The sequence below is a fragment of the Nerophis ophidion genome, linkage group LG18, assembly GCF_033978795.1.
Source record: "Nerophis ophidion isolate RoL-2023_Sa linkage group LG18, RoL_Noph_v1.0, whole genome shotgun sequence".
NCBI lineage: Eukaryota > Metazoa > Chordata > Actinopteri > Syngnathiformes > Syngnathidae > Nerophis > Nerophis ophidion.
Window position 1 is genome coordinate 2217041 of NC_084628.1, and position 25413 is coordinate 2242453.

The window sequence follows — 25413 nt, forward strand, 5'->3', positions numbered from 1 at the left end:
CTGGATTTGTATAATGTGTTCAATTTATGTCAACTTCCTTCTTGTTTTGTCTGGTTTTTTTTTCAATGATTTGAATCTTTAGAGTTTTTTGGTTCCTCTTCTTTGTGTCAGGGGGTAGCAGCAGGGTAACACTGCATGAGGCGGTGCCCCCTGAAGGAGCCCAAAACACTGCTCTTCAAATGGAACACATCCAACCTTCAGGTGACCGTGCAGGATGTACCACTCTGGAACATCAAGCCTCTCCCCACCTGCCAGGTACACCCACCGTCTTCTGTGGCTGAATAATGTTTTGCTGTGAATTTTGTCACAAAGCAAATCCTGCTCAAATGTGACAAACTTTTGAGTGTAAGAATGTCAGCGATATGCTGAGATGTTATACGTTTTGCCTTGTGACAAAATGTTATCAAAAAACCTTTAGTGATTTGTATTCTATTTTAATTTCAGCACATGAAAATATTTCTACTTCTGACCATCGAAGAGAATGGAAAACCATTTTCCAGATCAGCCCTCATACATCCTCCTGATGGCCTAACAACTGAATGACATGTCGATGCTGAGTATGATCCATTTCAATCATTTGAGGAAGCTCTCCCTGATATAGGGGATTGGATGTACAATGACGGACATACGTTTAATGAAGGATTTGAAGATGGTTTGAGTGAGGAGTGTGCAGAAGAGTCCAATTTCAAGGACACAACAGACAAACCAATACATGACAATGCATCAGAAACCATGGCAGAGTGCCTTCTGATCAGCATGGGTTATGTAAACTGTCCTAAAGTCACAGGTAAGGCCCTAAGCCATATGCTCAAAATGTTCAAGTTGCTTTATCCCGATAGTCTGAACACAGACTGCTTAAACAGTGTGCAGAAGTTCCAAAACTTTTTTTTATCCCACTCTGCATCATCGCCTACTATATTACATAAATCCTCCAAGAATTGTTTTGGGCCAATAGAAAGTAAACAAATAAAATGCCTGCTTTGTGGGACCAGTGTGTCAGAAGAAAGGTTCTAATCCTTTTTTTAAAGTATGTACAGATTGATTTCTTGTTTACCACAGCACATTCATGTGCCAAATGGGCCCTCGTTGGTGAATATAAACATGCAGGTTTTTCTTTGCTGCAAGATAGTGTAACATATGAGACATGCAGTCATGTTATTCCCCTATTGGAAACCTCTGCAGTACAGTAGTATTCTTGGATGACATATTGGGTAAAGTTGTTTTCCTTGACTTCACATCTATGCCTGGCATAGTGATTGCAGTTCATTTCCCCAACACACTTGAAAAGTTTGAAATAATGAAGAACTGAACTGGCCTAAGAAGCCACAAATCAAATCTTTAATCATTGTTATAAATGCTCTGAAAATACACACTGATGTGATGTTGCCGTGGATTCTGTAAATATGTACTGTATATGGAGTATCATTGTTGATGATGTTTTTGCATTGTGTGTAATATTTCAGTGGCAAATATATTACATTTACTTGTTTAATAAAGCCACTGTCTTTTTTAATGAATACATAGGCCTAGTATGCTACTGCATTTTAATATTAGTCCTTATGATGGTGGTTGGAGAGCCAAATATCTTCTGAAGTGGTACTTTGTTAAAAGAGTTTGAGAACCACTGCTCTAGAAAGTTCACAAATGTTAAAAGCTCTTACAAAGTGTCTTGTGATCATATCAGTATTGTTTGGGTTCAGTTTTAAATCTCACAATTGTAGTCACTGAGTTACTGTACATGACGTGTGGATAAGAAATCAACAAATTAAGTCCAACTTTATTTAAATAAACCATTTAGATTACAGACCATATATCCATATTGTCTGAATTCATTATTTTCTCCCAATGTTGGCATGAGATCAACTGGAATATGATTGAGGTATAACTAAATTGAGCCCATTAAAATGCATTTTTTTAGAAAACGGGTATATCTAACAACTCAAATAGTGAGCAGTGAGAGACAAAACCAAGTATATCTCTCACTGAGACATCATTGAGACATATTGAAACCAATACTCATCAATTGTCTTTTTGCCGAAATAGAAAAGAGACATCTGAGAACTCAAACAGTGAGTAGTGAGAAACAAAACCAGGTGTTTCTCTCACTGAGTCATAATTGAGACATATTGGAGACCAGCTCATTCATCTCTCATTTTGGTCTTAGTTGAAATGGGGAAAAGAGATAACTATTAGACAACTATGAGATCTCTCATAGTGCTCACTGTGAGCCTTATTTCTCAGGAGATACATTTGAGAAGAAGGAGAAAACTACTTTGGTCTCCATTAGTGCTCTTTTATGTCTAGGAGATATATATATAAGACATACATGAGATCTCATCTTCAATTTTGCTTTGCTATGGGAAACAAGTGTTTGATGAGCATTCCTCAACTTTTCCGGTCTTTTTTGACACTCGTGCCAGCTTTTTTTAAGCATGTTGCAGGCATCAAATTCCAAAATGAGCTAATATTTGCAAAAAAAAAAGTTTCTCAGATCCAACATCAAATATCTTGTCTTTGCAGTCTATTCAATTGAATATAAGTTAAAAAGGATTTACAAATCATTGTATTCTGTTTTTATTTACCATTTACACAACGTGCTACTTCACTGGTTTGGGGTTTTGTACATGTTGACAGTACATTGCAGTGTTATTTTGTTACAGCCGTGCCCACTGTGTGAAGTACTTTTGCAAGACTCCTAGCAATAATATTACACTTCACCAAAGAGCCTGCTGTAAAAGAAATGACCATTGAATGAAGATACATACTCAGGTCACCGTGATCTGAAAAGGAGAGTGAAGAATGTTTTTGTATTCCCCAGATTCTAATCATCTTGGATGAATAAACAAGCAATTCCTAATTTCACTTGGAAATGTGTTTACTATAAAAGTGTAGCACTGTTTCCACACAAAATACCTTCTGTTTTTGAAAAGATGCCCATGTGTGTCTTCCAGGTTGAACATTCCACCCTTTGTGCCTGCCCGGACTGTGCTGGAAGGCCTCGAGTCAGAGGATGCGTGTGAAGACAAGAAAGCTGTAAAAAAGGAGATCCATAGCAAAAAGGTCAAATAAGTACAAACAAGTATTTTACCTCGATTATTAACAGTTTATTTTGCCCAAAAATGTTAAGGGAGCCAAAAAGGACAACATGGAAGAGGAGAATACAGACCTGCTCAGACTTTGCCACACAGTACCGCTGGAGGTGGTGAACTTAGGTAAGAATCCATGTTTCAAGGTTGATCGGGGTGGGGGGAAGACAACGACACAAAGGTGCTCCTCTTATTTAGACTTTTTGTTTATGGAGGTGGGAAAGGTTACGATCCAGAGAAGAAAGACTACTCAGGTTTTGAGGCCTGGTTGCAGTGTTACTATGTGGATGGAATGAAGTCTGTACGCGACCACAATGGCAGGACTATGTGGTTCAAAGTATGCAAACACATTTTCATACGTAACAACTATATTTGTAGCATGTATTGACTAATAGAAAATGGTGTCATTTCAGGGCGATCCAGGTCCTATGGCTCCTAAAGGTAAACGCCAGAAAAAATAGTTGAGATACCATTACACATAAGAGAAAGCTTAGTGTGTCTTTATCTTTTCTCACACACCAGAATCAAAGTCTCCAAAGGCCAAAAAGAGAAAAGATACAGATGCAGACCATGATTACCCCCGCAAGAAAAAGGTATATTCAGTAGGTAATCACCACCAGCACATAGAAATCTAACCCCATTGTGGCTGTACTTCAGGTGTCCAGGAAACACAACTCTGACAGCACAGTGAAGAAAAAAGCAGCCAAAAAGCCCACAAAAGCAGCAAAGGAAGAAGAAAATGGACCTCAAGAAGAAGCCACACCCAGAAGAAGATCAGCAAACACACCTCAGCAAGAACCGAAATCCACGTCAGGCAGGAGGAAAAAGAACAATACAGAGCCAGCTGCAGGTCTGATTCTAATAATACTCCCATTTTCTGAAAATATTAAGAGCCTGATCTTTGAGGATCCAATTCCCACACACTTATCTGTGTGCGCAAACTATAAAATTGCATGTACTGTTGGTGGACGTGTTGTATGTGATCTACTTTGTGCAATTGATAGCAGCAAAAGTGGCACAGATCACCCTATTTTTGTGTACTAGAAGCATTATGTGCCCTTGGAAACACTTCTTTCCCTCTACATTCATGTTATTATGCTCTCCACACTGGAGGGGGGCTTATATTAGATTATAGCACATATCGATCATCTAACACCTTTTCTGCAATATAGAATCACAGTATGTATACTATTTGCAGCAGGAATGATCAAACTGCATATTGCAAGACATTTTTTTTAGGAGTTATACTAAATACAAAAAAAAAAAACGCAACGCTTTTGTTCTTGTTCCCAATTTAAATGAACTCAAAGATCGAAAACTTTGACTATAAACACAAAATACCTGTTCCTCTCAAATATTGTTCACAAATCTGTATACATTTGTTAGTGAGCATTTTTTCTTTGCCAAGATAATCCATCCCACCTGACAGGTGTGCCTTGAGCTGTCCAAAATAAAAGGCCACTGTGAAATGTGCAGTTTTATCACACAACACAATGCTTCAGATGTCGCACGTTTTGAGGGAGCGTGCAGTAGGCATGCTGACTGCAGCAATGTCCACCAGAGCTGTTGCCCGTCAATTAAATGTTTATTTCTCCGCCATAAGAATAGAATAGAATAGAAAGTACTTTATTGATCCCTGGGGGAAATTCAGCACCACAGTTCGCTCACAATAAACAATGATAATAATAAATAATATAATATATATGAATAATATAAATATATTCTACATTTAAGTGCAGTCAAGGAACATTTGCATTATACAGTCTGATGGCTGTCGGTGTGAAGGACCTCCTGTGTCGTTCCGTGTTGCATTTTGGGAGTCTGAGCCTTCCACTGAAGGTGCTCATTCTCTCTGCAAGGTCCGAGTGTAGTGGGTGGGAGGTGTTGTCCATAATGGCTAGGAGTTTTGCTAGACTTCTCTCTGACACCACCGCCAGAGAGTCCAGCTCCACTCCCATCTTGTTACTGGCCTTCTCTACCAACTTGTCCAGTCTGTATGTGTCCCTCACTCTCAGCCCACTGCCCCAGCAGGCCACGGCGTACAAGAGGGCGCCTGCCACCAGCGACTCGTAGAACATCTTCAACATCTTTGTACAGACGTTGAAGGATCCTAGCCTCCAAAGGAAATATAGATTCGGCTCTGTCCCTTCTTGTAGAGGGCCTCAGCGTGTTTTGACCCATTCAGCTTGTTGTCCATGTGTACTCCGAGGTATTTATAATCCTCTACCATGTCCACATCCACCCCCTTGATGGAAAGAGGGGTCGCCAGAGTACTCCTCCTCCTTCCCAGGTCCACAACCAGCTCCTTGGTCTCCGTAACATTGAGCTGGAGGTGGTTCTTTCCACACCATGTGACAAAGTCCTCCACCAGTGTCCTGTATTCCTCGTCATCACCTTCCTCAATACACCCCACTATCGCAGAGTCATCAGAAAACTTCTGAAGGTGGCAGGACTCTGACTGATAGTGGAAATGGGTGGTGTAAATGGTGTAGAGGAAGGGGGAAGAGTACTGTAGCCTCCGGGGCCCCGGTGTTGCTGACCAGCCTGTCAGACACACAGTCCTGCAGTGGCATATACTGTGGTCTGTCAGTCAGGTAATCTACAACCCAGGACACCAAGGGGGCCTCCACCTGCATCTTCTCCAACTTCACACCCAGTAGCCCAGGCCGTTTAGTATAAGCCGCCTCCAAAGGTGTTTCAGAGAATTTGGCAATACATCCAACTGGCCTCACAGCCGCAGACCATATTGATTGGCTGAGACCTGCCACCCGGACAGCTGCTACAACAATTGGTTTGCTTAACCATAGCATTTCTGCACAAACTGTAAGAAACTACCATGAATTGATTAACGTGGACCCCGACTTAAACAAGTTGAAAAACATATTGGGGTGTTACCAATTAGTGGTCAATTGTACGGAATATGTACTGAACTGTGCAATTTACTAATAAAAGTATCAATCAATCAATCTGTCTCAAGAAAGCTCATCTGCATGCTCGTGGTCCTCATCGGGGTCTCGACCTAACTGCAGTTTGTCTTCTTAACCAACTTGAGTGGGCAAATGCTCACACTCAATGGCGTCTGGCACAATACAGAGGTTTTGGTATGTTATTATTGACAGCGAAACCACGTGCATTTTATTGATGGCATTTTCCATGCGCAGAGATACCGTCACGAGACCCTGAGCCCCATTGTTGTACTAATCACCCGAGGCCATCACCTTTATAAATAACATTTACTAACTCATGTTGCAAGGATCTGGAAGCTAAAAACATCCCAGTTCTTGCATGACCAGCATACTCACCGGACATGTCACCCAGTAAGTAATTTTTGAGAGGAATATATATTTTCTGTATAGTAAAAGTTTCAGATCTTTAAGTTCAATTCATGATAAATGGGAGCAAAAACAAAAGTGTTGCGTTTATATATTTGTTCAATACCATATTTTTCGGAGTATAAGTCGCACCTGCCGAAAATGCATAATAAAGAAGGAAAAAAAACATACAAGTCGCACTGGAGTATAAGTCGCATTTTTGGGGGGAAATTTATTTGATAAAAGCCAACACCGAGAATAGACATTTGAAAGGCAATTTAAAATAAATCAAGAATAGTGAAGAACAGGCTGAATAAGTGTAGGTTATATGAGGCATAAATAAGCAACTGCTATGTTAAGCTAACATATTATGGTAAGAGTCATTCAAATAACTAGAACATATAGAACATGTTATACCTTTAACAAACTATCTCTCACTCCTAATCCATAAATCCCATAAAATCTTATACGTCTAGTCTCTTACGTCAATGAGATAAATAATATTGATATTTTACGGTAATGTGTTAATAATTTCACACATAAGTCGCTCCTGAATATAAGTCGCACCCCCGGCCAAACTATGAAAAAAAAACTGCTACTTATAGTCCGAAAAATACGGTGCATATTTTGTAAATCAAAAAAGGAATACCATTAAAAAACAACATAAATTAATAGACTTTGGTTTAATCGGTCCTTTAAGTTGTCCAGCAGCTATAAAATGATATTGCTGAATATTTATCTTCTTCTTTTTATTTCTAACAGTCCAAATATGACATGCACACGTAGAACAAAGGCTTCTCTGTTCAGTTGTCTTTGCAGCGTGATGGCCTCCTTTCTCACAGCCCTGTGTGCAACTATGTCAGTTGTCTTTGCAGCGTGATGGCCTCCTTTCTCACAGCCCTGTGTGCAACTATGTCAGTTGTCTTTGCAGCGTGATGGCCTCCTTTCTCACAGCCCTGTGTGCAACTATGTCAGTTGTCTTTGCAGCGTGATGGCCTCCTTTCTCACAGCCCTGTGTGCAACTATGTCAGTTGTCTTTGCAGCGTGATGGCCTCCTTTCTCACAGCCCTGTGTGCAACTATGTCAGTTGTCTTTGCAGCGTGATGGCCTCCTTTCTCACAGCCCTGTGTGCAACTATGTCAGTTGTCTTTGCAGCGTGATGGCCTCCTTTCTCACAGCCCTGTGTGCAACTATGTCAGTTGTCTTTGCAGCGTGATGGCCTCCTTTCTCACAGCCCTGTGTGCAACTATGTCAGTTGTCTTTGCAGCGTGATGGCCTCCTTTCTCACAGCCCTGTGTGCAACTATGTCAGTTGTCTTTGCAGCGTGATGGCCTCCTTTCTCACAGCCCTGTGTGCAACTATGTCAGTTGTCTTTGCAGCGTGATGGCCTCCTTTCTCACAGCCCTGTGTGCAACTATGTCAGTTGTCTTTGCAGCGTGATGGCCTCCTTTCTCACAGCCCTGTGTGCAACTATGTCAGTTGTCTTTGCAGCGTGATGGCCTCCTTTCTCACAGCCCTGTGTGCAACTATGTCAGTTGTCTTTGCAGCGTGATGGCCTCCTTTCTCACAGCCCTGTGTGCAACTATGTCAGTTGTCTTTGCAGCGTGATGGCCTCCTTTCTCACAGCCCTGTGTGCAACTATGTCAGTTGTCTTTGCAGCGTGATGGCCTCCTTTCTCACAGCCCTGTGTGCAACTATGTCAGTTGTCTTTGCAGCGTGATGGCCTCCTTTCTCACAGCCCTGTGTGCAACTATGTCAGTTGTCTTTGCAGCGTGATGGCCTCCTTTCTCACAGCCCTGTGTGCAACTATGTCAGTTGTCTTTGCAGCGTGATGGCCTCCTTTCTCACAGCCCTGTGTGCAACTATGTCAGTTGTCTTTGCAGCGTGATGGCCTCCTTTCTCACAGCCCTGTGTGCAACTATGTCAGTTGTCTTTGCAGCGTGATGGCCTCCTTTCTCACAGCCCTGTGTGCAACTATGTCAGTTGTCTTTGCAGCGTGATGGCCTCCTTTCTCACAGCCCTGTGTGCAACTATGTCAGTTGTCTTTGCAGCGTGATGGCCTCCTTTCTCACAGCCCTGTGTGCAACTATGTCAGTTGTCTTTGCAGCGTGATGGCCTCCTTTCTCACAGCCCTGTGTGCAACTATGTCAGTTGTCTTTGCAGCGTGATGGCCTCCTTTCTCACAGCCCTGTGTGCAACTATGCCAGTTTGCACGCAGATTTCAGACTTTTTAAGAGGCACGATACTGCCTGCAGGACACTTTCAGCATTGATAAATCTCACTGTTCATGTTGAGTGATTTGTATTTGCATTTTCTCCTCCCAGTATTGTGGGCATTCTGATAATCAACATATATTCTGCATACATCATTAAGACAAATATGTTAAATGGAGGGAATAAGCGATAGAAAATGGATGGATGGGATGGATTGCACTCCTTATTTTGCTCATTAATCGACAAATATTTAGATCAGCTTTGCGTGTGCTAACAAGTTTGCATGTGTTTTGATACACATAAACCTTTTGTAGATTATACTGTAAGTGTGGTAAACTTACTTTTTGTTGCAGGCTTCAAGACACGTAGCGGGAGACTGACAAGACAGAATGTCAAGTAAAGGACATCTATTGGAAAATACTGTTTTTATTCCATGATACATATTTTTAATAAACATTCCACACGTTTATTCTTGGCATACTTTTCAATCACAATTCACAATACAGTAAATTATTTGATTTAATGTGAAGTTAATTATATTTATACAGCGCTTTTCTCTTGTGACTCGAAGCGCTTTACATTGTGTAGCCCGATATCTAAGTTACATTTTGAAACCAGTGTGGGTGGCACTGGGAGCAGGTGGGTAAAGTGTCTTGCCCGAGGACACAACAGCAGTGACTAGGTTGGCAGAAGCGGGGATCGAACCTGGAACCCTCAGGTTGCTGGCACGGCCACTCTACCAACCGAGCAGAAATGATGGCTACCGAGCTCTACTCTTTCCTCTCTCCCTCTTGAGTACAGGTAAAAAAACCTTCTTTATGGTGACGGCCACCTATGTCACGTGACACATGCTTCTGTTCCTTGTGTACACATCCACAAACACCACGTGACATACACACATGATCTGGCTCCTACAATGACTAACATGGCTCATTTGCATAATACACTAAAAACTACTTGGGTCTCTGAGGCAGACGATGAGAGTCCTGTAAAATGTATACATACAGTGGGGCAAAAAAGTATTTAGTCAGCAAGTTCTCCCACTTCAAATGATGACAGAGGTCTGTCATTTTCATCGTAGGTACACTTCAACTGTGAGAGACGGAATGTGAAAAAAAAATCCAGGAATTCACATTGTAGGAATTTTAAATAATTTATTTGTAAATTACGGTAGAAAATAAGTATTTGGTCAACCATTCAAAGCTCTCACTGATGGAAGGAGGTTTTGGCTCCAAATCTCATGATACATGGCCCCATTCATTCTTTCCTTAACACGGATCAATCGTCCTGTCCCCTTAGCAGAAAAACAGCCCCAAAGCATGATGTTTCCACCCCCATGCTTCACAGTAGGTATGGTGTTCTTGGGATGCAACTTAGTATTCTCCAAATACGACGAGTTGAGTTTATAACAAAATGGATACATGGATGATACAGCAGAGGATTGGGAGAATGTCATGTGGTCAGATGAAACCAAGATAGAACTTTTTGGTACACCAACAACAGGTATGTCACACCTGAGAGACATGGCACACACCAACTACTCAACAACAGGTATGTAACATTAATATATTGATCCAGATCATGTAGCAACATAACCCAAAATGCTCAATGGTTAAGGCTGCTGCCTCTCACACGGTACTACTGGGTTCAAATCCACAAGATCTTGTTTTTTGTTTCATCTCTATCATTGTTAAATGATTGCATTTGTATATTAGTGAAAATCCTGTCTTGATGGAACCCAGGATACCTCAATGGTCAACACTGTGATCTTCAAATATGGGGGTACTGGGTTTGAATCCCAATTGGTTTGATATGTAACTTCAGTTCAAAATTGAGCTCCACCTCAATCGTAGTTTACTGGGACAGATGTCACGATTCCATTAATGAAGGAGCCAGACTACACTTCCAACAAGACTCAGGATAGCTCAATGGTTAACACTGCTGCCTCACACGCAGTACTACTGGGTTCAAATCCACATCTGGGAAGTTCTTGTTCTTTGTTTTGCCTTGATCATAGTTCACTGAGAACATTTGTATATGAGCGAAAACCAAACTTTGTTGGGACCCAGGATAGCTCAATGGTCAACACTGTGGGCTCCTAATACAGGAGTAGTGAGTTCAAATCCCATACATGGAGTCAGTAATTTGGCAGTATGGCGTCAAGACGACATACATTGTGGGCTGCTTCTTCTCCCCCACACAGACTAATGTTATGTGCTACTTCTTTGACTAACATATAGTTGAAAAATTAAGTCAACACTAAAGCTAATAATAATCCAAAATAAAATGTCAAATAGTCAATGATGACACCTCAGGGGTTACCTGTGTGTGTGTGTGTGTGTGAGAATGAGTGCGTGTGTGTGTGTGTGTGTGTGTAGGAGTGTGTGCGAGTGAGTGTAACTCCTGAGGTGGGTGGGAATAGGATAAATAAAGAGCGTTGACCAATGAGCTCTCCTGGGTACAAATAAAATAAAATAGGTTAATTGTAATTGGATAAAAAAAAGTAAATTAAATTATTATTTTAACATTACATGGGAGAAATGACACAGTTACAATATTTGTCAACTTGCAGCCTCCAGCTGATCTTTTAAATTACACATCGACCCAAGCAGGAGTCGAACCCCACACTCTTCAACCTGAGTCAACAGTCTTAACCACTGGGCTATCCTGGGTCTTGATGACACAATTTTTTTTCATACACAAATGTAATCGAGGACTGTGGCCCAGTAAAGTTTGATGAGGTAGAACAAAAGACACACAACCTGAGTGAGATTTGAACCCAGTACTTTTCGTTCCAAGTCAGATGTCTTAACCCCTGGTCTATCCTGGGTCTTGTGAAGAGAAGATTGTGTTCTATACACAAATGTAATCAAGGACTCCTGGCTCAGTAAAGTATGACAAGCTTAAACAAAATGTTGTCAACATGAGTGGGATTCGAACCCAGTACCTGTCATTCAGAGTCAGCAGTCTTAACCACTGGGCTATCCTGGGTCTTGATGAGATATTTTTTTTTTCATACACAAATGTAATCGAGGACTGATGGCCCAGTAAAGTTTGATGAGGTAGAACAAAATACAGTTAACCTGAGTGGGACTTGAGCCCAGTACTTTTCATTCCGAGTCAGATGTCTTAACCCCTGGTCTATCCTGGGTCTTGTGAAGAGAAGATTGTGTTCTATACACAAATGTAATCGAGGACTCCTGGCTCAGTAAAGTATGACAAGCTTAAACAAAATTTTGTCAACATGAATGGGATTTGAACCCAGTACCTGTCATTCAGAGTCAGCAGTCTTAACCACTGAGCTATCCTGGGTCTTGATGAGATATATTTTTTTTCATACACAAATGTAATCGAGGACTGATGGCCCAGTAAAGTTTGATGAGGTAGAACAAAATACAGTATACCTGGGTGTGACTTGAACCCAGTACTTTTCATTCCGAGTCAGATGTCTTAACCCCTGGTCTATCCTGGGTCTTGTGAAGTGAAGATTGTGTTCTATACACAAATGTAATCGAGGACTCCTGGCTCAGTAAAGTATGACAAGCTTAAACTAAATGTTGTCAACATGAGTGGGATTCGAACCCAGTACCTGTCATTCAGAGTCAGCAGTCTTAACCACCGAGCTATCCCTAGTCCTGTGAAGAATGGATTTCTTTCCATACACAAATGTTATCTACGACCCCTGACTCACTGGAGTAAGATGAGGTGGAAAAAATACTGCTGACCGGAGTGGGGTTTGAACTGTGTACAAACAGTTTTAACCACTGGGCTACTTTCAGTCTTGTAAAGGTAGGATTTTAGTCCATACACAAATGTAATCGATGACTCCCGGCCTTCGTAAAGTATGATGAGGTAAAAAAAAAATACTATCAACCAGAGTGAGGTTTGAACTCAGCACTTTTCATTCAAAGTCAGCAGACTCAACCCCTAGTCTACCCCGGGTCTTGTGACAATAAGATTGTGTTCCATACATAAATGTAATCGAGGACTCCTGGCTCTGTAAAGTATAATGAGGTTGGGAATGGGTGAAAAAAATAGAAGATTAAAATAAAATAAAATAAAATATACTAAAATAAAAATGGTCTAAACCTGGGCCCTGGAGAAGGGGTCCAGACTGAGGCCAAGGGAAAAAACAACAAGAACTCATAGCCATAGTACACATCCCTCTCACATGTGTGTAAGAGGTAAACATCAAAGAAGACAAAGGACATGAAAGACATTAAAGCAGCGGATACAAGCAGACACTTCTACATCCAGCTATGAATAACAACTAAAAGAAACATAGACACTGTGGTGGTCTCTGCGCTGTTCCACGCCATCGTCCACTGGGGTGGAGGGAGCGTGGCCAGAAACAGGAGCAGACCCAACAAAGCAACCAAGAGAACTGACTCCACTCTAAGCCGCCAACCAACTCTCGGCCAGTGTCCAGTCCGCATGGATGAGCGAGGATACGTCCAAGGAGACTGAGGTGTACGACACCTGCTCACCCAGCCAAGACACCGCCAAGCCTCTCCGTCCCAGCGCTCAGAGCTTGCTCCGCAGACCTGTCCCTTCATCCGCATCTCCTCCAGTCCCTCCAAAGCGACTCCGGTGTGGCAGACACCCAGCAGCTGGTCTCCATGGTCAAAAGGCTCCCGGGAGGAAGATCCAGAAGTCCACAAAAAGCACCACAGAGGTCACGAAAGTGCCACCCCTTGTCACACAGTCCCAAAGGGTCCCGGACCAAAAGGCAAAAAAATATAATAAGACATGAAAACAAGAGGGAAACACAAAATGATGACACAAGAGCACGGAGCTCCTGCCAACAGCAGCCACTACAGCAGCGCCATCTTGGGGGAAAAAAAAAAAAAAAATCAATTAGAGCTGGATTTGAACCCAGTGCGTTTAATTCCAAGTGAGAAGTCTTAACCACTGGACTGTCCTGGGTCTTGTGAAGCTACGATTGTGTTCCATACACAAATGTAATTGAGGACTCCTGGCTCAGTAAAGTATGATGAGTTTGAACAAAATGATGTCAACTAGATTGGCATTCGAAACCAGTACCTCTCATTCAGAGTCCGCAGTCTTAACCACTGAGCTATCCTTGGTCTTGTAAAGAATAGATTTCTTTCCATACACAAATGTTATCTATGCAGTGATTTCCCCCCCAGAAAATGTGTTAGTCGTCACCATCACATCTCCATCTCATCTTTGCCTGGGGGGGGGGGGGGGGGGGGGGCAATAGACCACAGACTGTGGTGAAGTAGGCCGGCTACGTCGCATGAAGAAACTTTGAATTTTGGGTTGTGTTTTCCGCTCCATATATACGATATATATCTCAATAGATTTTAGGTTCAAAGAACTATGAAGTTGTTGCAGGTATGACCACATGGTGGCGATAGTTTCAAAGAACTATGAAGTTGTTGCAGGTATGACCACATGGTGGCGATAGTTTCAAAGAACTATGAAATTGATGCAGGTATGACCACATGGTGGCGATAGTTTCAAAGAACTATGAAGTTGTTGCAGGTATGACCACATGGTGGCGATAGTTTCAAAGAACTATGAAGTTGTTGCAGGTATGACCACATGGTGGCGATAGTTTCAAAGAACTATGAAGTTGTTGCAGGTATGACCACATGGTGGCGATAGTTTCAAAGAACTATGAAATTGATGCAGGTATGACCACATGGTGGCGATAGTTTCAAAGAACTATGAAGTTGTTGCAGGTATGACCACATGGTGGCGATAGTTTCAAAGAACTATGAAGTTGTTGCAGGTATGACCACATGGTGGCGATAGTTTCAAAGAACTATGAAGTTGTTGCAGGTATGACCACATGGTGGCGATAGTTTCAAAGAACTATGAAGTTGTTGCAGGTATGACCACATGGTGGCGATAGAGTGCAGTGGGCGAACTGCAGATGGGAACTACTTCAACATGACAGGAATAAACATCAAACATGTTGTGGACTCAATTGATGACTTGTTTATTGCTGCAGACAAGCTGGCAGGTATGACAACAACAGGTATGTCACACCTGAGAGACATGGCACACACCAACAACAGGTATGTCACACCTGAGAGACATGGCACACACCAACAACAGGTATGTCACACCTGAGAGACATGGCACACACCAACAACAAGTATGTCACACCTGAGAGACATGGCACACACCAACAACAGGTATGTCACACCTGAGAGACATGGCACACACCAACAACAGGTATGTCACACCTGAGAGACATGGCACACACCAACAACAGGTATGTCACACCTGAGAGACATGGCACACACCAACAACAGGTATGTCACACCTGAGAGACATGGCACACACCAACAACAGGTATGTCACACCTGAGAGACATGGCACACACCAACAACAGGTATGTCACACCTGAGAGACATGGCACACACCAACAACAGGTATGTCACACCTGAGAGACATGGCACACACCAACAACAGGTATGTCACACCTGAGAGACATGGCACAAACCAACAACAGGTATGTCACACCTGAGAGACATGGCACACACCAACTACTCAACAACAGGTATGTAACATTGGTATATTGATCCAGATCATGAAGTAGTAGAACCCAAAATGCTCAATGGTTAAGGCTGCTGCCTCTCACACGGTACTACTGGGTTCAAATCCACAAGATGGGAGGTCTTGTTTTTTGTTTCATCTCTATCATTGTTAAATGATTGCATTTGTATATGAGTGAAAATCATGTCTTGATGGAACCCAGGATACCTCAATGGTCAACACTGTGAGCTTCAAATATGGGGGTACTGGGTTTGAATCCCAATTGGTTTGATATGTAACTTCAGTTCAAAATTGAGCTCCACCTCAATCGTAGTTTACTGGGACAGATGTCACGATTCCATTAATGAAGGAGCCAGGCTACACTTCCAACAAGACTCAGGATAGCTCAATGGTTAAGACTGCTGCCTCTCATGCAGAACTACTGGGTTCAAATCCATTTGTAGGAAGAGCTAGTTTTTTGTTTTGCCTTGATCATAGTTCACTGATTACATTTGTATATGAGTGAAAAACAATACTTAGTGGGACCTGTGATAGCTCAATGGTTAACACTGCTGCCTCACACGCAGTACTAGTGGGTTCAAATCCACATCTGGGAAGTTCTTGTTCTTTGTTTTGCCTTGATCATAGTTCACTGATAACATTTGTATATGAGCGAAAACCAAACTTTGTTGGGACCCAGGATAGCTCAATGGTCAACACTGTGGGCTCCTAATACAGGAGTAGTGAGTTCAAATCCCATACATGGAGTCAGTAATTTGGCAGTATGGCGTCAAGACGACATACATTGTGGGCTGCTTCTTCTCCCCCACACAGAGTAATGTTATGTGCTACTTCTTTGACTAACATATAGTTGAAAAATTAAGTCAACACTAAAGCTAATAATAATCCAAAATAAATTGTCAAATAGTCAATGATGACACCTCAGGGGTTACCTGTGAGTGTGTGTGTGTGTGTGTAGGAGTGTGTGCGAGTGAGTGTAACTCCTGAGGTGGGTGGGAATAGGATAAATAAAGAGCGTTGACCAATGAGCTCTCCTGGGTACAAATAAAATAAAATAGGTTAATTGTAATTGGATAAAAAAAAAAGTAAATTAAATTATTATTTTAACATTACATGGGAGAAATGACACAGTTACAATATTTGTCAACTTGCAGCCTCCAGCTGATCTTTTAAATTACACATCGACCCAGGCAGGAGTCGAACCCCACACTCTTCAACCAGAGTCAGCAGTCTTAACCACTGGGCTATCCTGGGTCTTGATGACACAATTTTTTTTCATACACAAATGTAATCGAGGACTGATGGCCCAGTAAAGTTTGATGAGGTAGAACAAAATACAGTCAACCTGAGTGGGATTTGAACCCAGTACCTTTCATTCCGAGTCAGATGTCTTAACCCCTGGTCTATCCTGGGTCTTGTGAAGACAAGATTGTGTTCTATACACAAATGTAATCGAGGACTCCTGGCTCAGTAAAGTATGACAAGCTTAAACAATATTTTGTCAACATGAGTGGGATTCGAACCCAGTACCTGTCATTCAGAGTCAGCAGTCTTAACCACTGGGCTATCCTGGGTCTTGATGAGATATTTTTTTTTTCATACACAAATGTAATCGAGGACTGATGGCCCAGTAAAGTTTGATGAGGTAGAACAAAATGCAGTCAACCTGAGTGGGACTTGAACCCAGTACTTTTCATTCCGAGTCAGATGTCTTAACACCTGGACTATCCTGGGTCTCGTGAAGAGGAGATTGTGTTCTATACACAAATGTCATCGAGGACTCCTGGCTCAGTAAAGTATGACAAGCTTAAACTAAATTTTGTCAACATGAGTGGGATTCGAACCCAGTACCTGTCATTCAGAGTCAGCAGTCTTAAACACTGGGCTATCCCTGGTCCTGTGAAGAATGGATTTCTTTCCATACACAAATGTTATCTACGACCCCTGACTCACTGGAGTAAGATGAGGTGGAAAAAATACTGCTGACCGGAGTGGGGTTTGGACTCTGTACAGTTTGTTCTCATGCAACAGTCTTAACCACTGGGCTACTTTCAGTCTTGTAAAGGTAGGATTTTAGTCCATACACAAATGTAATCGACGACTCCCGGCCTTAGTAAAGTATGATGAGGTAAAAAAAAAAATACTATCAACCAGAGTGAGGTTTGAACTCGGTACTTTTCATTCAAAGTCAGCAGACTCAACCCCTAGTCTACCCTGGGTCTTGTGACAATAAGATTGTGTTCCATACATACATGTAATCGAGGACTCCTGGCTCAGTAAAGTATAATGAGGTTGGGAATGGGTGAAAAAAATAGAAGATTAATATAAAATAAAATATACTAAAAAGAAAATGGTCTAAACCTGGGCCCTGGAGAAGGGGTCCAGACTGAGGCCAAGGGGAAAAACAACAACAACTCATAGCCATAGTACACATCCCTCTCACATGTGTGTGAGAGTTAAACATCAAAGAAGACAAAGGACATGAAAGACATTAAAGCAGCGGATACAAGCAGACACTTCTACATCCAGCTATGAATAACAACTAAAAGAAACATAGACACTGTGGTGGTCTCTGCGCTGTTCCACACCATCGTCCACTGGGGTGGAGGGAGCGTGGCCACAGCAAAAATGTGCTTGCTCATCTGTTGCTTAATCTCGTATCTTGAGAACATTTTGAGCTTCTCATATCTGTCTCATTTTGTGATCAATTGCTTCTCCTTTATTGCTCCTAAGGGACCCTTAGGAGCAATAAAGAAGCTAAAAAGAGACAAGACGTCACTGAGACAAAGGAGGTTGATTTGAGACAACCCTTTGAGCAATATTTGAGAAGTGGGATACACTGACGAGAGCTCCATTGTTCTCAATCATGTCTCATTTATTTGGAAGGATGATCAAAAGAGAAAGAAATGAGATGTGTGAGCAATAAAAGAGATCTTATGTATGTCTTTTTCATGTCTTGATTATTTCTCTTCAATTTATTATCATATCTCAAATTTGAGAATCATGAGAACAAATTTAAATATTCATCTGACTTCATTAGAAATAACACTAAACAAATACTCAAATATTGAAAGGTGTATCACTTTATTTTAAAATATAATTTAAAAATAGATGAAATAACAAAATGTAAATGTAGTAAATTAGTACATACATCATGTACATATTGTCATTTACAATACTTAAGACAACATAGAAAACAATATACAGAAAAGAAAACAAATACAAAAATAAATGAATTTGACCTGAAGTACTCACTTTGTTATTGTGAAAAAGTCAGGTGTAGTTTTTTGAACTCCTTGTTGAGCAAAGCAGGTACCTTAGTTCAAAAAACACTTGACTTCATCTCAGTAAGAAGGTGAGTAAATGACAACATTTCCATTTTTGAAATATTCCAAGCAAAAACTGAAATACATTTATAAAATTGTAACCGTGCTGTCTGGAACTGGTCTACATACCAAAAAATAATCACATTGAAAAGCAGGGATTCTTAACATTTTTAACCTTGGGGCACGACCAACTTTTCCACCACAGAGGGGTCTCAGAATGTTCCACTACAGAGGGGTCTGGGGCCAAATGAAATATAAACACTGAATGAGTCCTTCTACACTAAAGTGGATTACAAGCGAGTACCATTGCGGCCCATATGGACGGACCACAGCTAAGAAACAGATATTTATTGGCGGCTTCCAAGGGGTACTCGCAGCCAAACAGTGGGCCCCAGCCCTAGGATTAAGAAACACTGTTGTAAACAATAGAACAGCCTCCTGCCATAACAATAGAACATTTGCTACACAAATGATCATTGAAACATGTTGAAATTGGTTCCAAAAGCTACTAATATACCTGATTATGTAAGCAGTAACGTACTGCGTCATTTTTTTTGGATTTGGAAACAACTTTGAACTGTAAAAGGATATTAGCCGCTAGCTTGTTAGTGAGGTTGCATCACTGCCAAATTTGCTTGGCACAGCACAGCTCAATATGCATTATCACAGTATAACCTGGTACTAAAAGCTACATCATAGGGCCATTTTTGACAACATATACTGCGCAAACCTAGACCAAAATATTGAACATCCTACCATAGAATGAACTTGACAGGTACAAGGGCCTACTTCAAACACTCTCTGGCCTGACTTTTGTTTACCAAAGCTTTCTTGAGCTTGACCTCCTCAATATCGTCCCAATCAGGAAGGGTACTGCATCTCAGGACATACGCTGCAAGGCAAGAACATAATCATCAGCCATTCGTCATTTTGCCACATCAGTTTCTACAGCTATCAATCAATCAATGTTTATTTATATAGCCCCAAATCACAAATGTCTCAAAGGACTGCACAAATCATTACGACTACAACATCCTCGGAAGAACCCACAAAAGGGCAAGGAAAACTCACACCCAGTGGGCAGGGAGAATTCACATCCAGTGGGACGCCAGTGACAATGCTGACTATGAGAAACCTTGGAGAGGACCGAAAGCAATGGATGTGGAGCGGGTCTAACATGATACTGTGAAAGTTCAATCCATAGTGGCTCCAACACAGCCGCGAGAGTTCAGTTCAAGCGGATCCGAGACAGCAGCGAGAGTCCCGTCCACAGGAAACCATCTCAAGCGGATCAGCAGCGTAGAGATGTCCCCAACCGATACACAGGCGAGCGGTCCATCCTGGGTCTCGACTCTGGACAGCCAGTACTTCATCCATGGTCATCAGACCGGACCCCCTGTGGAGGGGGGGACATAGGAGAAAGAAAAGAAGCGGCAGATCAACTGGTCTAAAAAGGAGGTCTATTTAAAGGCTAGAGTATACAGATGAGTTTTAAGGTGAGACTTAAATGCTTCTACTGTATCAAATCTATGCAATGCAATAACAATAATAATGCAAATCAAATGTAATGCTTTTTAATGCCATTTTGTTGCTACTTCAAAAAATGTAATGCATTTAGTTGTTTTTTTTACATCATCAAAAGCTTCCAATGATCTGTATACACACAGTTGCAAGCATTAGACAAGTAAATGAGTTGAAAAGTTGACATGAACTGTTACTATCTAGTGTATTAGAATTGGATTACAAAGCTGTTTCATTGGAGAATGTATTTTTATTGATTTATTTTTGTGGAGTAGCATCTGGTGTTTTGACTGTGTGCGTGGCCGTAGACAATCGCTCATTAAAAGGTTCGACTATCCAAAATATTAAAGGAGAACTGCACTTAAAGCCTCTAAACAAACATCCCATTCTGCATCAGATGATCAATATAATATACCCATTAGCCATTTATTTAGTTGTGTCTGTTTGAAACATGCTGTAAGTATATATATATATATATATATATATATATATATTCTCTGAAATGATGACTTATAACAGCCACAAAGCATTTTTAATCAGGATACAATTTGTTTTCAAATAGTTCAAAGGTTTTATGGAAAAATAAATGAACATCATACTAGGATTGCAAATGATGCATGTGTTTGGAAATGGATGATGGATTTAAACATTTGAGAAAAATACAGAATAATATTGGTAAAAATGCCAATCAAATGCATTTGAAAAAAGCTATAGCAATGAAACATATTGCATTTCTTGTATTTACACCCTCTCTGTTGTTTCAAATGTTTACAGTAAACAGCAAGTATGTATCAAGTGTCCGGCAGCTGAAGGAACTTGTATTCATTTATTGTGGGAATGTCAGAGAATGAAATAGTTGTGGTCTGCTGTGAAAATGGCCTCTTTTGTCCATCCTAGGCTAGCGTAGATCACTTGAGGGAATTGCGTCACAACAGTTGCTAATGTTAGGCAAGTTAGCTCATATGTGTTGAAGTGGAGATGATTGAAATAAACGACTCCGTGTCGGCTCAGCTTCTCCATTATCCTGACATGGTGTCACAGTTAAGGACTACACGCCTACAGTGACCAAAGAATGGAAAAGTTGATGTTTCATTTTGCTTGATTGAAGCAGTGCTTTTGTCGTGTTCCCACCTTACAATACCTCTTGTATGCAGTTCAAAAAAGAAACGACTGTAACCTTCTTAAGTTCATTTTCCTTTACCGTTTGACATATTGACTGTCCGCCATGTCCTACAATCATATTCCCTTTTTTAAATGCCTCATTTAATGCTTTTTTATTGCCCTTTAAAGCCTTCATTTACGCAAAACCATTAATACACACAACCACACTTCAAGTTGATGGACATCAGACTATATTGCTCATCATAACGCTAGTTTGGAGTGGATAACAAATTGTAATGATGTAACATTCAGTTATGCTTCCAGTCTGCTGTAATCGAAAAGGGATCAACATTTCTCATATTGAACTTCTATTTCATTATTGTGACCCAATTTTGGCCTGAAAACACCCTCTGTTTGGGAAAACTTACTAAGGATTCCTTCCACTTTTTTCCGCTTAAGGATGCGCTTTGGTGTTCCTGCAGGTTTGTTTCCAGGGCGTCAAAAAGGGACAGCATTTTGACAGGTAGAAAAAAGAGGTCCAAATAAAGGCCTACATTTGGGCTCTGCAGCATGTCTCATGGCAGCAAGGCGGAACAATGATATGAATACGCCGCTCTCAGGAAAGAGCTCTTGCTGGCCCGATTGTTGAGGAGGGCCGTCGCTGTATTTGTCTCCAACCAAGTCGCAGAGAGTTTGAAGTACTCTGACTTGGACCGGATCTGAAAGGGAAAAAAGAGCACAAACAATAGCAGAAGGAGAAAATGTGTTCAAAGTTGAAGTCAACAAAACAATGACATCATGAATGCTACTTACCTATTTTCAAGAGGACTTCTTCAATTCCTTCTTTTTCTGCCCACATTTTTTCCATCACATGGCGTCCATGATTTTTCTGCCTGTGGTTGATAACAGATAGTGTCCTCAATAGATGGGTTGCCTGCATCTCTCCTGTCTGGTGCCAGGAAAGCTGCCTTTTTATTCTCAGGTGGATTCAGGTAGCAAGCTATTGTGTACGCCGGGTGAAGGACCATAGGTGTGGACATTTGGTGATGGGCCAGCGGTGTGGGGATGGGAGGGGTGTACAGCCTCCATAGAGTGATCAAACTTGGCTGCTGAGGCCATTGGTTGATGGGCAGGATGCATGGTCTTCGTAGGGAAATGGACCTTTGATGTGGAGACCATATGGCAGGGGTGTCCAAACTTTTTCCACTGAAAAATCAAAGCAAGCGGGGGCCATTTTCATATTTTTGATTTGAAAAACCAATACAATATATGTATCAAAAATATACATTTAGGCATTTTTTTGGGAAGCTGTTTTTATAGCCAATCATGGCACCCACCTGTTCCCAATTAGCCTGCACACCTGTGGGATGTTCCTAATAAGTGTTTGATGAGCATTCCTCAACTTTATCAGTATTTATTGCCACCTTTCCCAACTTCTTTGTCACGTGTTGCGGGCATCGAATTCTAAAGTTAATGATTATTTGCCAAAAAGTTGATCAGTTTGAACATCAAATATGTTGTCTTTGTAGCATATTCAACTGAATATGGGTTAAAAATGATTTGTTTTCCGTTTATATTTACATCAAACACAATTTCCCAACTCATATATATATATATATATATATATATATATATATACACGTGTTACACTGTCACAAATATTATTCATGTGTGTTGCTTCAGCTTCGCCAGCATCACTCGTCCACATTGTTACACTTGCCATACTGTTGACATATTCAGGACAAACCTGGATTTATGTAACCAAATTCCACTCAATTATTTACATAATGACGGGTGTGGTATTGGAAATGATTAATCACGTTAATACGGTTAAGACAGAGTGAGCTGGCGCCACCGTCGCTGCATCTTCATGTTAATTAGTTATATCCACACGGGTTTGAGAATCGAGGTCATTCAAGGGCATTATGAATGTTTATGAAATAATACAATATGTAGTTACAAAATAGATTTTCTCACATCATTATTCGACGAGCTTCATACAGGAGTGCAGGATCCCAAAGCCGTGGAGGTCTCGAAGTCTGCTCACATGTCTTGACAATAGGAAGAAAAAAAAAGTGTTATCATTTTCTCATTCTTCAACCTTGAAGAATAAATAGTTCAATCAATAATACACACACAGGAAAATGACTTCCAGCAGCCACGTGTCATCAAGTCATAAAGCAGGGGTCAGCAACCTTTTTGAAAGCAAGAGCTACTTCTTGGGTACTGATTAATGCAAATGGCTACCAGTTTGATACACACTTCAATAAATTGCCAGAAATAGCCAATTTGCTCAATTTACCTTTAACTCTATGTTATTATTAATAATTAATTATATCTATCTTCGTGGAAACACTGATCATCTTAATGATTCCTCACAATAAATATATATATAGAAACAGATACATATTTTTATAAATATATTTCGACTCTTTAAAATTCAAAATTCAACCGAAAAAAGAAGAGAAAAACTAGCTAATTAGAATTTTTTTTTTTTTTAATTAAAAAAATAATTTAAGGACCATCGTTAGTCATTTTTCCTGATTAAGATTTATTTTAGAATTTAGATGACATGTTTTAAATAGTTTAAAATCCAATCTGTACTTTTTTAGAATATATAAGTTATATTTCTAACAAAGACAAATATTTTTGGGGAATTTTAATCATAATAAGTTTGAAGAAATATTTCAGGAATATTCTTCGTCGAAAACACATAAGCTAAAATGAAGAATTAAATTAAAATGTATATTATTCTTTAAAATAAAACAAATTAATTTACTTTAACATTGATTTAAATTGTCAGGAAAGAAGAGGAAGGAATTGTGTTTAAAAATCTTAAAATCATTTTTAAGGTTGTATTTTTTCTCTAAAATTCTGAAAGTTATAAGAAGCAAAGTAAAAAAAAAAAAAAAAGAATTTATTTAAACAAGTGAAGAACAAGTCTTTAAAATATTTTCTTGGATTTTCAAATTCTATTTGAGTTTTGTCCCTCTTAGAATTAAAAATGTCGAGCAAAGCGAGACCAGCTTGCTAGTAAATAGATACAATTTTAAAAGTAGAGGCAGCTCACTGGTAAGTGCTGCTATTTGAGCTATTTTTAGAACAGGCCAGCGGGCGACTCATCTGGTCCTTACGGGCGACCTGGTGCCCGCGGGCACCACGTTGGTGACCCCTGTCATAAAGCATGTCTTCCATCATTTTTTTTTCTTTACTCAACACTGGGTCTAATTAGCGAGGAGAGGGACTGGAAATGAGAAGGCTAAAAGACCTAATATGACTTGCCGCCTTGTTTTCTAATGCTCTTAAGCAGGGGTGCCCATTACGTCCATCGTGAGCTACCAGTCAACCGCGGGGGGTGTGTCAGTCGATCTCCAGCCAGGCTTTTTTTTAAAAATAAACCTAAAAATGAGTGATCATCCATCTTCACCAAGACGTCACTTAAATGACATTCACGGTACCGGAGGGTCTTGTGAGATGACGCTGGCTGCTGCAAGATCATTATTATGAAAATATGACCGAGAGGAAGGCCAGAAACACTTTTTATTTCAACAGACTCTCGCGCCGTACCTTCTGTCAAAACTCTAAAGGCCGACTGCACATTTCCTATCTTCACAATAAAAGCCCTGCTTCATGCTGCCTGCGCTAACAAAATAAGAGTCTCGGAAAACTGGCGTGCACAAGCGATCCCTCAGAAAGCTGGCGTGCACATCACTTGTGCACGCCAGCTTTCCGAGACTCTTATTTTGTTAGCGCGGGCAGCATGAAGCAGGGCTTTTATTGTGAAGATAGGAAATGTGCAGTCGGCCTTTAGAGTTTTGACGGAAGGGACGGCGCGAAAGTCTGTTGAAATAAAAAGTGTTTCTGGCCTTCCTCTCTGTCATTTTTTCATAATAATGAACTGGCAGCAGCCAGCGTCATCTCACAAGACCCTCGGGTGCCGTGAATGTCAATCAAGCAAGCTACGGAATTTGCCGCCCATGTTTTTCTTGTAAAGTGTATGGAAGCTGGATGAATTAGATGCCAAAAACCAACCACTTTCATGTGGTATTGTACAGAAAGGACCACTTTTTTTCTCCTCCATTTGAAAATGTGGGCGTTATCATCATTACTGTCTGATTCCAATCAATGCAAGTCATCAGAATCAGGTAATACACCAACTTATATTCTTGTCTTTGTGAAAGAAAGACATCTATATGTGTTACACATGCTTGTATTATCATTAAACACATTTAACTTGTTGACAAACATGTCTCTCATAAATAAATACATATAAATGATATATATAAATGAGGTAGATCCCCTCGAGTTGGTCAATTGAAAAGTA

At 40.6% G+C, this 25413-nt stretch overlaps 2 protein-coding genes across 3 annotated transcripts in view; one reads left to right on the top strand and one right to left on the bottom strand.

Annotated features, from left to right (window-relative positions):
- Positions 1 to 410: 410 nt before the first annotated feature.
- Positions 411 to 9079, top strand: LOC133537485 (endonuclease 8-like 1). Its single transcript, XM_061878536.1, has 6 exons — positions 411 to 3060; positions 3128 to 3212; positions 3302 to 3423; positions 3500 to 3527; positions 3609 to 3679; positions 3744 to 9079. The coding sequence occupies exons 2-6, from the start codon at positions 3146 to 3148 to the stop codon at positions 4128 to 4130; spliced, it is 675 nt and encodes a 224-aa protein (XP_061734520.1). The 5' UTR covers positions 411 to 3060; positions 3128 to 3145; the 3' UTR covers positions 4131 to 9079.
- An 11890-nt stretch (positions 9080 to 20969) lies between these two features.
- Positions 20970 to 25413, bottom strand: part of LOC133537486 (tetratricopeptide repeat protein 12-like) — a 69460-nt gene continuing 65016 nt past the window's right edge. For both annotated transcript variants that reach the window (XM_061878538.1, XM_061878537.1), the window contains exons 21-23: positions 23067 to 23140; positions 21903 to 22295; positions 20970 to 21808 (exon numbers count right to left, since the gene is read on the bottom strand). In XM_061878538.1, coding sequence (XP_061734522.1) covers positions 23071 to 23140 — 70 coding nt within the window. In that variant the 3' untranslated portion in view covers positions 20970 to 21808; positions 21903 to 22295; positions 23067 to 23070. The remainder of the gene's footprint in view (positions 21809 to 21902; positions 22296 to 23066; positions 23141 to 25413) is intronic.

Excerpts from the sequence above, each read along its gene's own strand:
- LOC133537485 (XM_061878536.1), top strand. The coding sequence starts at position 3,146 with ATGGAAGAGGAGAATACAGACCTGCTCAGACTTTGCCACACAGTACCG. Across the intron at positions 3,213-3,301 it reads GCTGGAGGTGGTGAACTTAG|GTGGGAAAGGTTACGATCCA; the intron begins GTAAGAATCCAT and ends TTGTTTATGGAG. Across the intron at positions 3,424-3,499 it reads GCAGGACTATGTGGTTCAAA|GGCGATCCAGGTCCTATGGC; the intron begins GTATGCAAACAC and ends GTGTCATTTCAG.